The sequence below is a fragment of the Haplochromis burtoni genome, unplaced genomic scaffold (assembly GCF_018398535.1).
Source record: "Haplochromis burtoni strain Fernald_Lab_line unplaced genomic scaffold, NCSU_Asbu1 Contig_169, whole genome shotgun sequence".
Classification (NCBI taxonomy): Eukaryota; Metazoa; Chordata; class Actinopteri; order Cichliformes; family Cichlidae; genus Haplochromis; species Haplochromis burtoni.
The window spans coordinates 1,274,497-1,288,531 of NW_024582530.1; the positions used below are offsets into that span (position 1 = coordinate 1,274,497).

General features: G+C 40.1%; 2 protein-coding genes and 1 non-coding gene across 6 annotated transcripts in view; 2 read left to right on the forward strand and 1 right to left on the reverse strand.

Moving 5' to 3' along the window:
• Nucleotides 1-1,225: 1,225 nt before the first annotated feature.
• Nucleotides 1,226-7,438, reverse strand: commd9 (COMM domain containing 9). Of its 3 annotated transcripts, none has more exons than XM_005933509.3 (7): nucleotides 7,377-7,438; nucleotides 6,803-6,868; nucleotides 6,384-6,500; nucleotides 4,959-5,098; nucleotides 4,647-4,681; nucleotides 4,065-4,168; nucleotides 1,226-1,930 (listed from the first exon to the last, which is right to left on the reverse strand). In XM_005933509.3, exons 2-7 carry the CDS (start codon nucleotides 6,854-6,856, stop codon nucleotides 1,793-1,795), a joined length of 588 nt encoding a protein of 195 aa, XP_005933571.1. In that variant the 5' UTR covers nucleotides 6,857-6,868; nucleotides 7,377-7,438; the 3' UTR covers nucleotides 1,226-1,792. The 3 variants fall into 3 exon arrangements, with proteins under 3 accessions (XP_005933571.1, XP_042081276.1, XP_042081277.1); XM_042225342.1 differs by having other exon boundaries at nucleotides 6,803-6,939; nucleotides 7,377-7,428; XM_042225343.1 differs by lacking the exon at nucleotides 6,384-6,500 and having other exon boundaries at nucleotides 6,803-6,939; nucleotides 7,377-7,428.
• Nucleotides 7,439-11,011: 3,573 nt separating this feature from the next.
• The window catches only part of LOC102292400 (40S ribosomal protein S17), a 9,117-nt gene continuing 6,093 nt past the window's right edge, over nucleotides 11,012-14,035 (forward strand). Inside the window, exons 1-3 of one of the 2 annotated variants that reach the window (XM_005933508.2) lie at nucleotides 11,012-11,134; nucleotides 12,391-12,542; nucleotides 13,578-13,683. In XM_005933508.2, the coding sequence (XP_005933570.1) occupies nucleotides 11,132-11,134; nucleotides 12,391-12,542; nucleotides 13,578-13,683 (261 nt within the window). In that variant the 5' untranslated portion in view covers nucleotides 11,012-11,131. Of the gene's footprint in view, nucleotides 11,135-12,384; nucleotides 12,543-13,577; nucleotides 13,684-14,035 lie in introns of those variants that run through there. The other variant, XM_005933507.3, reaches the window with a different exon arrangement.
• Nucleotides 12,602-12,730, forward strand: LOC121815268. Its single transcript, XR_006054954.1, has one exon. It is a non-coding gene; the product is annotated as a small nucleolar RNA SNORA71 (small nucleolar RNA).

A 14,035-nucleotide genomic window follows, 5' to 3' on the forward strand; every position in this document is an offset into this window, starting at 1 on the left:
TATCTACACTCCTCATCCTATATTTAGCCACCTTTTGGAGGAAACTCCATCATCCAGCCACTTGCAGTTGCCATATTCCTCTTTTAGTTAATGGACTGGCGTAACACCATAACACCATAACAGTCTGGCACAACACCTTCTACCAAGCGAGAATTGGTACATTTCCTGGAAAGGTTTAGATTTTATCATATATTTTATCCTGATGGCCCACCCTTTCTATTTGCAGGTTGATGACAGCAAGATGGAGGCTAGTGCAGTTTTCTTGCAGGCAGATCAACAGGAGAAAGTCCCCTTCTCAAGAACTTTAAACATCTGCTCCTGTTGTTCATTCAGGTCATGATACATCTGTATTTTTCCATGTGCTTTCCTGATGTTTCTTTCCACTGAGATTGATACATCTATAACAAGCTGCAGTCTTATGAGCCTTCTGATCCACAATTATATCTGAATGTTTAGCCAGCTGCTTATCTGTCTGGAATTTGAAGTCCCACAGGACCTTAACCGTGTAGTTTTCAACTACCTTTGGTGGCGTCTGCCATTGGAAACTGGAGACTTCTAGTCCATATGCAGCACAGATGTTTTTGTACACTATTCCAGCAACTTCGTTGTGTCTCTCAGTGTACACTGTCCCATCTTACATCCTCCTAGTATGTGTTTGATAGTCTGTGGGGCACCTTTGCAACGTGGTTCCTGTTAGCTGTATTAGACTAATTGGTAAATTGAGTGGTTCTTAGATAGCTTTTCGACTCGAAGTGAGCACTCAAACACTTTACACAACTTGCCTCATTTACACAAACGCTTTTTTCTATGCTCTTTCTATATAATTGCTTCCATCTAACATTAACTCACATTCATGCTGCGATGGATGCACCAGAGAGCAACTTGTGATTAGTATTTTGCCCAAAGACATTTGGCATTCAGACTGCAGCGAACAGAATTGGCATTTTCCCTATTACTTAAAGACATTTTATCTGCTGTACATCGTTTTATTTTTTTAGACCTTGCTATTTCTTTTGTCCTGAACTTATCTGGTTTGCCCAACAGTGCCAAGATTTCAGCTAAAAGTGCTATGCACCTTGTTGGTGCAAAAATACAATTTTGGTATGTTTTATGTTTTATAGAGCTAGTGAAAGAAATGGGAATAAATTGAGTGCTTCTGCAAAAGCTACTGTCTTCAATTTAAAACTGCTTGATAAAAAAGACGTGGAAATTGCTTCAACTTGTGGCAGATCCAATTAAAATTAATTTTTATTGATTGAACAGTTAGAATGAAAGACATATTTCATTCTAATCCATTAGGTAAACAACATTCAGATATGTTCTAAATCACCAAATTAATACACAGATATATAGGACATGAAACCTGTGACAATTTCAGCTGGTTAAATCATTTGCAACCAGTTTTTTCACTGTTGACTGGAAGTAGACACATATTATCATGGTTCCACTACTGGGACCTCTATACAAAGTAAAGAGCAGACGTATGGCAATAAATTTTATCTTGAAAACTGTGAGGACTAAATCTGATGGGTTATATCAAGTTCCAGGTATACAAGTTTACCAACAGGACGAGACAGGACGTGAGACCGTATGTCTCAATTTACCTTCATTACTGGAGAAATTCTTAAAGCACTAACTCAACATGGATGGAAATAGTTCCAGCATATTTCATCTTGACTTTTGTACTGGGGCAAAGTGGGGACACACAGGCAGTTGTTAGACACAGATGATAGTCCAAACACATCAGCATCACACTGTAAAAGTCAAAGCACTGTCTCTGAGCTTTCAGTGATCACTTCCCAGCAACTACTGACAGTTGGTCTCTGATGCGTCCAAGTCCATCCAGTATAGTGTCCAGAGACTCCCTACTCAGCTCCACAGTCACAGAGGAAACAGACTCACTGTCTGCTGATGAACATGGATCCACCATCTGAAAAATAAGATGTGCATGACATTTTTCACAAGATTAGATAAAGATTTCACTTTCAACGCAGCAATCTGCAGCATGGGTAACAAATGCTTTGTTACTGTACTGTACTGAATTTTCAGGTGTCTGTCCTTGAGTATTTAATTTTCTGACAACTTTTTACATTAATTCCCTACATTTTTAAAACAAATATCTTTACTTTCTTCTCCTTACATTTTCAAAACAGACTTGTTACTTTAGGTTCATTTATAGTGTTTATACTTGGGGGGATTAAAGTGGGCTGGAAGGAGTGCAGGTATGTTGTGGTTGTAGTACTTCTGCATGTAGCTAGCGCTACAGCAGAGGAGAACGCATGAAGGGAGTGATGTTTTTTTAAGTGACAGGTTATTTCAAAAATTCAACGTTGCTATCAGCTCTGCAAACATTAGCAAACACAAACTGTTTGTGTGCAATTTCTCACACAGTGTGTTGCTCCAGGTGCTGTATTTCACAGGGAGAGAAAAGAAGGAGAGCTAATGTCACTCAAGTGTTTGTGTACATGGTCACATTATGTAAACTTAGAAAGTCTACTGAAGCTCATACTATAAATAATTGTGAGTTGTGATTATTTCCTTTTGCTGAGCCACTACACAGATCTTAGGGTTCCCCCACCTGCTAAATCCGACTGTAACCCCTGACTGTACTCATTTTACTGTTTATGTGTGGAGACAAAGTCACCCTGCAGGCAACAGAAAATAGTTTTGTTTGTTTTTTTACATTCTCTTCTACATAACAGATTGAATCTTTTATGAGAATTTAGATTGGAAAAATATTTGCACTCTCGTATACTGATATTGTTTATATTCATTTAGCACAAGGTTCAGTTACCTTTGTACAAAAATGGTTAGTAGAATTGTTCTTCAAGGAGCTACTCTTTTTAACTTCAAGTACATTTCAGAGCCTGTGTTTTTTCACTTTGACTTGAGTAAAAAAGCTGAATCAGTACTTCAACTTTTACTGGAGTATTTTTAACACTAGTATCTGTACTTCTACTTTAGTACAGAAAGTCTGTACTTTTGCCGCCTCTGTTTACTCTGCCTCCAAACACAAATGAGTCAATGCATTGTTGTTTGGATGTTTGTGAATGTCGAGAATTATATGAATATACCCACTCTGACCATACCTTCAGTATGAAACGTGAATAGTATCACTGTTTACTCAACAATTATTTAGGAATGAGTGTGTTTGTTAAACTGTGTTAAAATCTCAGTTATACTAAAGCTAAAACACTGGAATATCCCGTTGATTGATTGATGTAAGACTTTATTTCAATCCTTATATAATGCCTCATATAATATAGTAGTATTGCATTGTATGTTATAACACATCGGATATATGATTATATAATACGATACATGAATATGTGCGCATGATGTGCACTTTATTGTTATGTCCAAAAGTTTTTCTTTGCACATCGTGGGAGACGGACGGCTCCTGGATCTGATGCAAGAGAGATAAATAACTGGCTGGTATCTGGGCTGATGGTGGTTGATGTGTCAATGGTATATGTCACTCAGACCAGCTGCAGGGTGATGCAGGGTCAGATCTGCAGGTCAGAGTGATCTCTTGAGAGTAGTAAATGAGATCACCACTGGAACATAATGGATTTTTCAAACACTGCCTGAGTAGACCAAGAAGCAGAAATTTACAGAAGAAGTGGCCTTGGTGGACCTTTTTTGCTAAATTAAAGAGCCACCTGTCTTTGATTGTTGATCCCAGATAGTCGCAGATAATTAAAATTTGGCCACTTTTTCCAGGAAAAAATAAATAAACATTATTGGGTCCACTAGAATAAAACAGAATAGCTTTTTAATGTCATTGTACATGTACAACGAAATTATAGGTGCTCTGCACCAACTGTGCATGAAAAGTGCTCAGAAGTAGTGCAAAGGACTTGGTCTGACTAGAGTTCGTGTGTGAGTGATGAGGGTTACTCGGACCATGGCTCAGGTAGCTAAGTGGCTGAGCAGGGATGGGATATGGGGGGAAAATGTAAATGAACGTTCATGACACTACTTTCATAACTTTTGTAGCTGATAATGCTTTAGCTCATATTTATGCAAAACAAATATTCTGAAGCAGGTGGTCTCACACTGACCTTGAGTTGAACCAGGCAGGTTGGCACCGACATCCGACTGACTGAGTCTGAGCTGGTCACCATGTCAACTCTCCAATCCAAGTCCTTCAGCTGAGGGAGAGAGACTGGGTGCATCCATGCATGCGCGCACACGCACACACACGCACACACACACACACACACACACCTCAATGATTTCAGGGGACATTACATTGAGATATAATAATCTCCTACAGACACAGTCTTTTAACACAGGGGGTTGAAATGGCAAGATAAACTCCCAGTCAAATCTTCTTGCAGTATAATGGTAAAAACTGCAAAATATATGGACAGATGTTGACATCATCCCCATCGTTTTCCACATATAATGGTGATCCAGCCAAATTGCTTTTACAAAGCAACATAAATTACATTATTGCAATGAACAAGGCAAAAACTGATTTTTGTCAGGTTTGCTGTTACAGGCGGAGGTACAATATATGTCTCATATAATTCAGCTTTTGCCATCATGGTATCGTTTATAGAAGGAGAGACATACATTACATGCATACAAACACACACATATGTGCATAGCTATAAACAACGAGTATAGAGTCTACTCACTCTGATTACTGAGGGCTTCTGTCCTCCATGTTGCACTGCAAAACAGCAGAGACATCAGACATAATTACAGCTTATGGTTACATCATCAGCAAATAGTAAGATAAGGAAAACAGAAAGAACATTTCTCATCCTGTTAAACACATTTAATACCTTTATCTCCCTCTCGAGCCCACATTACTTTTTTCATCTATAACATTTTTTTCTCTAATCAACATTTTTATTTAGGTTTTTGAAGGGAATAACAAAAACAGTTTACTGCTAATTTAAAAGAAATGAATAGCGTGCAGCATTCAAGCTTTTTCTGGGACTGACCTGTTCTCTAACAGAATCTTGGTGATCAGGTTTTTCAGACTGGAATGGAAGGACTCGGGGAAGATAGCGAGGATCTGCTCTGGAGAGCTGAGGTTGTAGAAAAGGACGTAATGGGAGAGTGCATGGAGGGACTGGACCAGCTAAAGGACAGAAAATAACTCAGATTCACATTGGAAATACATGTTTTACAGCTATTTAAAGTCCTCGATCAAAGCCAGCAATAGTTAACTATTTTGATGCTCACTGAACTTTAAGTAATTTTCAAAGTAAGAATGTCAAGATTGTAATGATTCCTTGTTCTCAAATTTGAGGATCAAGAAAATTAACCCAGTTAGGAAATATCAAAAACTGTAGTTCCTCTACTGGCCACCCAAAGCCAGCTCTACAAGTGAACCACCTGTCAAATCCAGCAAAACAGCTCCAGACCGTCACACTTCCTCCTCCATGTTGGACAGTTGATGCCACACACTGTGGAACCATCCTTTCGTCTACTCTACGGCGTACAAAGATCCTGCGTGATGAACCAAAGATTTCAGATTTTGATTCATCAGTCCGTAATACCTTCTTCAAGACTTCAGTAGTCCAATGATGGTGTTTCATGGCCCAGGAAAGCCTCTTTTTCTTATTCCGATGTCTTAGCAATGCCTTTATTGCTGCAACTCGCCTGGTTCAGTTGTGGCTTTGGGTCTGCCAGCCCTCTTCCTATCAGAGTTTGCCCCAGTTTCTGAGTTACTTTTGATGGTGAAGGAAACTGGACTCCCGACACTTTGACTTTCTTTGCAATTTCTCTGTAGGAAAGGCCTGCATTTATAAGTGTTATGATGGTCTGTCTCCCTTTCATTGTTAATTGCCTTCTTCTTGCCATTTTTGTAGCAACACACTACTTTCTGCAGTACTTTACTGTTCAACTGATGCTCACGAGGGTATGGTACCACAGTTTGTTCCAATACTGGTTTTATGCAGACAGAGGGGGCTTTGTAAGTAATCCAGAAAAGTTGGAACACCTGTAGGAATTAGTAGCACCAGCTTTCAAGACTTGATAAACCTTCATAGCTGCAGAACAGCTTTACATTGTTGACCCATTTCCCTGAAAAGGGTCTTTTTGTATAATCATAAATGTACAATATTTTCAGTTTTGATATGGAGGGTTTTTTTGTTTTGTTTGTTTTTTAGTGTTGACACATATCATAATAATAAAACTAGTGAGTGCATGTAGAACAGTCATTTAAAGTTGCGAATTGGTAGGAAAAAAATTATATTAATCGATTTCAACCAAGTCCTCAAGTTAAAATACAACGACTGAACTTAGTGGAACTTTCTTTATATCCCCCAAAACACAGCCAAGTGCTTGCAGCATGGGTCAGTAAACTACTGTATGTCCACACACACTGCAAGGACCAACACACACTGATGTTTTTGTGTTACCTGTGCAGCCTGGGCTTCCGAAATGCCGAGTGTTGCTGCAGTGCTCTCAGTTAGCCGCTGACTCAGACCTCTTTGACTCTGCACACAAACCTCTCTCACTGCATCTTTAGAAGGAGCCTCCAGAGAAAAAACAATCCACTCTCAGTGACTTAAAACTAACGTGTAACAATTTCTCAGATCTGAACATGCAGTTGGTACGTGAAGCCCTAAGATGTCCTTGAATCTGCTACTGCGGTTCAATTTACTGTCACTGGAGGTTTTTAAGGTCAGTTCCACTTCACTGAAGTTTGTATACAAAATTGCAGTATTTAGATAAAAATCGTGTCTTTATGTCTACAGAATGAGAAATACAAAGAGCTAGCAGACTAACAGACTCTCTGAAAGCCGACTGTTTTACAAAATGTTAATGTTTGACATACCTTCAGAAGAAGCTGTAAGTTGGTGAAATCTTCGTTGCATACAGTGGCAGCCATGTTGACATGTGACTGTGACAAGTCACGTGAGAGAAGAATGCCGCATGGGAAATGAAGTGCAAACAAAATGACATCGGCAGCATCTACCAGCATAAATCTTTATTAAATGAAACAAACTATAATTTGATTTTTTTAAAATAATCAAAATATGAATTGTGTAATTCTTAACAAACAGTATTGCCAAATATGTATGCCACATATACGAATCCCTGAAATGTTCAGGTGAAATTGTCAGAAAAATGAAGACACGAACTCATTTATCTTGCCAGATTTTCTCTGTTATTACAAATAACAAACACAAAATAAATGTGCAAATCTTCCCTTGTTCAAATTTGTATAAATGTCTATCCTTTTGTTGTATGCCGGAGTTAAACAAACATTGTCAGGTCGGCTTACGCAAAGCACAAACTGACAGCTATATCTGTTAGACAGCCATTAGCCGTGAGACCAGCAGTCACCCTAACCGTATATCACTAAACAGAAAACTTTGCTTAAGTAAAAAGAAAGATAATTTACTTACCGTTTGTCGTCTGTGAACTGACGGCTCCTATTGACATAGTGGAATTATTCTAAAACGCGCATGCGCGCACATGCGACTCAACGCAATGTATGCTACTGATTTGTGGGCTGCGACGACGGACCACTGGCATTAGATATTAAACATACTCAGTTTCAAATGGTATAAACCAAATAAACATTGAAGCAATATTGAACCTCTTACTCTTATGGTCTCAATCACACAGTATAATTCAACCAATTAGAAATCCCAGTTAGCTCACTTAACAGCAAAAATCAGTCTTTCACTGGAAGTTTTCAGACCGGTGAATATTCAATATGTCAATCAAGCAAAGGTTTATAAGTTTAGGACACTAAATAAACTATAAAACTAATCAAATGAACCGCATTTTAAACCCTTAATCATTCCTTTTCTATGATTAACCTTTTTAACATTGGTTTTAGCACAGTATCAACAAAAATATCAACTTACAACACGTGGTCCAAGGATTCAGGGGTCCAGCATTCAAAATAAATATCCACAATCATATTATTGGTACAATACAAAGCTTTAAAAATTAATAAAAATTAATTCATAACACAGTTCATAACATGTTCATAACTCCTGCCTTTTTACTGGTGGCAAGCTACACAAAAATAAGTAACCATGTCCATAAAAGGCCTTATGCATTTAGCTTACAGAGGTAGTTTTTTGTGTGATTTCACAGTGTGCTAACCTGATTCAGTAAAAGGACTAGATGTTATAGTCCCTGAAATTGCATTGCTTTAAATGGAGAGAATCTTGAGGGATGGCTGTTATGAGGAAAGGCAGCCCAGAAACTTTTACCCAACCTAATCTGCCATTTTTGGGGGATTAGAGATCTGATCTAGATTAGATATTAAGATTTGGGACACATTGTCAGTGGTGGACCTTAGATTCATCGGGTGTCTCAGCCATTATCACTAGACGCCCTCAGGGGGCAGGATGGGTCCTTTCCAAACCACAGCTGTGGATTTATTGGGGAAGGTAGCACATCGTATGTCGCTCGGATTACAAAACAGTCTATTAGACTCCATCCTCCAGATTTCATTCCATGAGAGCTTCTCCCAATTCATCCAGCGACCCTGCCTTGCCAGCACTACGGCTTTGGACATGTCTGGCTGTTTACTACTGTCGACGCACCTCCTCCACCACCATTTTTCGACGTTCGGTTACAGATGCCTGTTGCCACCGAGGTGTTACTGCTCCAAGACCAAATCCTCCTCTACCCTGTTGGACGGGACCCACCACGTCACGATGTCGAAGAGCAGATTTGGCCTGTAGCACAGATGTGGCTGGGGTCCACTTCCTCCCCGTTGCTTGGGTGGGAGCAGTCCCTCTCACTATGGGGTCTTGGGAGTCCGTGAGTGACATCTTAAGCTTCACATTTGCACATTTAAACTCCTCCACCAGACTAGGGATAGGCAATGACAGTATCCCGTCGCTATAGAGTCCAACGCTGCTGAATCATTTGGGAAGTCCAAGCCACTTCTTAACGTAGGAGCTCACTAGCCTCTCTAGTCGATTGGGATGATTGAGTGAGACCTCATACATGGTCAACGGCCACTGTAGTCTGGGTAATAACCCAAACTGGAAGCACCAGCACTTCAGTTTCCCTAGGAGTGCAGTGTTGTTAATCCGCTTGAGGTCATTAGCCAAATTCTGCCTTGGTTGTTCTAGTTGTCACGTATCATTGAGTTCTGCATTGTAGCACCGTCCCAGGCTCTTTATGGGCTTCTCTAAAAGTGTGCTAACCTGAAATACACATCATAATACACTATCAGAGGCACAAAGACACATATCACTCATTTCTCTTTCCAGATTTTCTGAGGTGAGGGCAAAGCCCAGGTGCAACGCTTTCATGCAACACTAACAAAACCTTATTGTTATATTAATGGAGAGGGTGATGTGAGGAAAATGAGTGGGGAAGACTTTAAAAGTGGGACTCAGCGTTTGGGGGAACCCAAAAATCACATGGAGCGACTCAGTGTGGGGAAAATAATCACAACTCACAATAATTTCTACTGAGCACTCCAGTAGATTTTCTTAGTGTACAAGCTGTGATCAGCTGACCTGTGCTGCTGCTGGTTTGAGGTTTACTGCACTTTTTGGATTTACACAACTGAATTCAGCCAGATGTGAGCAGATGTTTCATGAGTTGTCCAACAATCTTATCTTATCTTATCTTATCTTATCTTATCTTATCTTATCTTATCTTATCTCTTGAGATTGTTTTATACCATCATACATGAAACTTTGTGACCTTTTATTTAAAAATAACACCCACCTAGCAGACTAAACCTTTATTGTGCCATTTAGGTGTCATCTGCAAATGAAATTGAGACATTGGTCAAGGAGACTAGTCCCCGAATAAAGATGAACTATAAAAAAGGGGCAAAATTGCCTATTTTTGTTGAGGTAACTAAGATCTCTTGACATCTGCAGTAAGCTGCTGCAGGTGTTCTATCAGTCTATGGTGGCAAGTGTTCCGTTCTATGCTGCAGTGCAGCATCAGATACAAGGATGCAAAGAGATTAGACAAACTAGTGAAGAAAGCTGGCGCTGGAGCCAGACTGTACATGCTGGGGATGTGAATAACTCTGATCACCCACTGTACAACATTTTCATGGAAGATGAGTAATAGAAGACTCCTCTCTGTCTGTTGTACAACAGAGCAATACAGAAAAACATTTGCTCCCACAGCGATTAGGCTTTTTAATTTTCATACAAATAGCAGATGGGCCATGTCAGACACAAATTTACCCTTGGGATCAATAACGGTATTATTTTATTATCACAATAATGTCACATGTTACATACCTCAACTGGTGTAAGCTACATTTTCTCTTACCTAGGGAGCACCTGCATCCTGGTGCCAGGTGTTCCCTAGGCATTCCCTATGCAGGCAAGTTGGCAGAGGCATGTTTTGGGCAATGTTCTGTTGGGCAACTTTGGGTCGTGCCATCCACAAAGATGTTACTTTGACCTAAGCACTTTTGCAGACCATATATATACACCACTTCATGAAAACAGTATTCCCCGATTAATCAATGTTTTTGATTTTTGCCATTTTTTCAATTGTATCCATCATTATCTGTCAAAGTGGTGGCACATCATAGAACAAGTTAACCTGTATTCACCTCTGTGGAACATAGGCTATATACCATCTGATATGTCATGTTATCAGTATTTCTTTGTTTGTATTGTTAGGTCAGGTTCATTATTTGGCATATATCGCAAGACACACTTTATTTGCTTTCCTCCATACATAACCTTAACCAGCAATACACAATCAAACGTTGTTTTCCTCTTGAGCTTTGGCCTTGTGGTCTTGTGATTTTTCCCACCATTTTACCACTTTCATTAACGTAGTAAGTTTATCAAACCAAGGGTCAAAGAAACAGTTGAGGTCTCCTCATTTTCTCTTCTATTACTTTCTGTTTCGCCTGTAGATGCATATTTCTCTTTCATATATGGAAACATCTTCAAGATCACACGCTGAAAATTTCTGACTTACAAACAGCATGGCAGGGCAGTGAGGAGAAAAGCTGGTAAACAACACAAAATTTTAAGAAAGCGTTTTTTGTCTGTTGTAGAGACGTGCATGTTGGAGGTTGTTGTTTAGCTTACGGTCGGAGGGGTCGCTGCAGGGACAGAACGTTTCTGTTATCAACTTCCGCCCGAGGATTCAAGCTTCCACCGGAAGTGTGCTTGTTCTCTTTTACCAGGGCCGATCCAACATGGTGGGTGTTTTTTATATGACTACCTACACTATCTGTTCTAATCCTGTCGTTTAAAATGTTTTGTATTCCGTTTAACCTTACCAATAAGCAGCAGATCAATAATCTTTCCTTGTGGCCGCTGTATTGACGTTAGATGATACGAACGCGACTTTTTATCGGCGCTTCTGTAACGCTGCTGCTGACGGAGCGACCGGCTGAATGAGCCGCGGTGCTTGTTCGGGTTTTTATCGGTTAATGTCGAGAGGACTGACAGAACAACCTAGGCGGTATTTGTTTGTTCACGAACCGTTAAAATGGTTAAATTGGCGAAGAGTATAGCTCACCTTAGCTTGATGGCCAACTCAGGTGTTAGCTTGTGTGTCGTTGAGGAAGCTAATGCTGCTCTGGAGGCTGCAGTCCCTGATCTAGTTGGGAGCTTGTCTTCAGCCGCACAGTGCTTCGGTCAAGTGATTTCAGAATACTGAAGATACTTCACCACATTAATCCAAAAACAACGTCTGACACACAAGTTTAAGGGTAAACTTTATTCCAAGGAAGTTAGAGCAACCCAGAGGCAAAAATGTATAATATTAAACATTAACAAGATAAAACTAACAAAATTAGCACAGGCTCACATAAGGCTTTAAGAAACAAATATAGATGGTGCTATCAATAATAATAATTCACAAACCTTATTCAATTCAATACTACTTTGGGATGTTGGTACGTTTACCTCGGCCTCTTCATCCTATTTGTAAAATTGGTTCTTTATGTCTTCGGTGTATTCGTCCAGGAATTCATTTAGCCGCTTGTTCATTTAGTGTAATCTTCCAGTCAGATGGACTCCAACTCTACCATTTTGGGCAGCAGCTGATGCCTTTAGTCCTTGTTCTGCTGTGCAGGAGACCCACTGTGATCAGGAGGACCGCTCCAGCCAGAACCTGCAGCAGGAGGAAAACTGCTTAATGTGCTTCTACACTGAGCTCACTGACGTTGCAGAGCAGAACAAGGACTAGCATTGCCTGGTACAGTCCAAGATGATGGAAATGGAGGTTGTGTGCAAAATCAGCCATATAACATCAAGGACTGCCACAGCTTTGACCTGGTCAGCCTGCAGGTAGGGAGTTGCCTGCAGATTGGCCAGGCCTAAAATAGGATTTAGATTCCACTCATGGTGGCAAACGGATGTTTTTTAAAGAAATGGTGCCAGAATGACTGTTCCGATAGTTTACCCAAATGCTAGGAGTAACGAGTAAACATGTGTTCTCTTCATGCAGGGACGAGTCAGGACCAAGACGGTGAAAAAGGCTGCCAGGGTCATCATCGAAAAATACTACACCCGGCTGGGAAATGACTTCCACACCAACAAGAGGGTGTGCGAAGAAATAGCCATCATCCCCAGCAAGAAGCTCCGCAACAAGATCGCTGGGTGAGTTGTCTATTGCAAAGTGGAGCCCACAACCACAAATTTGTCTTGCTTTTCTGCCACCCTGTATCGAAAGGTGATCATGGCGTCTATGTTGCCTGGTCATTAAAAATTACAGGAAGATAAACCTTTGAGCCTTTCCCGTGTTTGAAGGACTGCCAATTCCTATCAGACCCTGATGCTCTAAGACATGCAAACAATTCCTGGGATGGTAGACATTAATTAAATAAATACATTTTTCTGTTAAGTAGGCAGATATTGATGGAAGGCCTGTGGTGTGGAATCTGAGTTCGCAGCAGAGTTAGCATTTATTTCATCATTTTTTTAAGTCACTTTTGTACCAAAACACACTCCAAAACCATCAGTGTTTTTAGATTAGAGGTGGGTTAAAAAGCCTCAAAATTATAGTGTTATTTCATGAAAATACATCATCAGAGACTGGTGATGTTTGTATGCTCACCACGTGCAAAAAAAAAAAAAAGGTCATAACTGTTGGTGTGGGCTGCTGTTTTTGTGTCGTACACCACCTACAGTTATCTATTTTTGTAGCCTGGCGTGTTGCACCATGGCTGCTGCAGCCGGATTGAAGACACCAGGATATGATCATGTCCGTTTTTACCGCCATTTTAATGGTATTCACTACAGAAGCGTAGAGATTCACAGATATATGAGGGAGATGTTGCACAGTTTGAAAACCCGAGTTTGTGAGAGGGGAAAAAAACACTGGGCAGTGTCTTTGCTTCTGGTTTTGATTTCTTCTCTTTCTATATCAGTGCTTATATGGCACAAATAGAAGTGACTGTACTGATGTTGCGGTAGCAAAGCAACCAGTATGGAGGGTATACTGGTGCCTTGGCACCTGGCTCTTGGTCTCAGACAAGCCCAGGCTTGTCTCGATGCATTTGGGAATCTTAACATATGGTGTTGCTATAGTAACCATGTCCCTACATGACATTTCTATAATATGTACAAATTTCTATGGTATTATCATGGCAGTTCCATGTGATGACAACTTTGTGTGCGTTGCTCCACTTGTAGGTATGTAACACATCTGATGAAGAGGATTCAGAGGGGTCCAGTCAGAGGAATCTCCATCAAACTGCAGGAGGAAGAGAGAGAGAGGAGAGACAACTATGTACCAGAGGTCAGTGAACGCATCACTGTGTTGGTTATACCAGACCGGGTAAAAGCAGTGAATCTGCTCTTGTAAAACTTGTTGATTCTGGTAGCATGCTACCGGAACCAATGGGACCATTAGTATAGTTCCTGTTGTATCTTTTTCTAATTTTGCCATAGGTGTTTTTGTAAATGTTGTGGTGAGAGGTGCTGAATATAGCAGGGCGATATGGCCAAAAATATTTATCACGATATATATTTGAAAATTTGCGATAACGATATAACTGACGATATAATTGATGCGAGACAAAATACAACTCCACAACATTACTAGCGCAAAAAGACAACCTTCCATTTATTTTCACTTAAACAAGAAGCTG

Excerpts from the sequence above, each read along its gene's own strand:
- commd9 (XM_042225342.1), bottom strand. The coding sequence starts at position 7,413 with ATGTCAATAGGAGCCGTCAGTTCACAGACGACAAACG. Across the intron at positions 6,940-7,376 it reads CAGTTCACAGACGACAAACG|ATGCTGCCGATGTCATTTTG; the intron begins GTAAGTAAATTA and ends TTATGCTGGTAG. Across the intron at positions 5,099-6,383 it reads CGGAAGCCCAGGCTGCACAG|CTGGTCCAGTCCCTCCATGC; the intron begins GTAACACAAAAA and ends TCTGTCCTTTAG.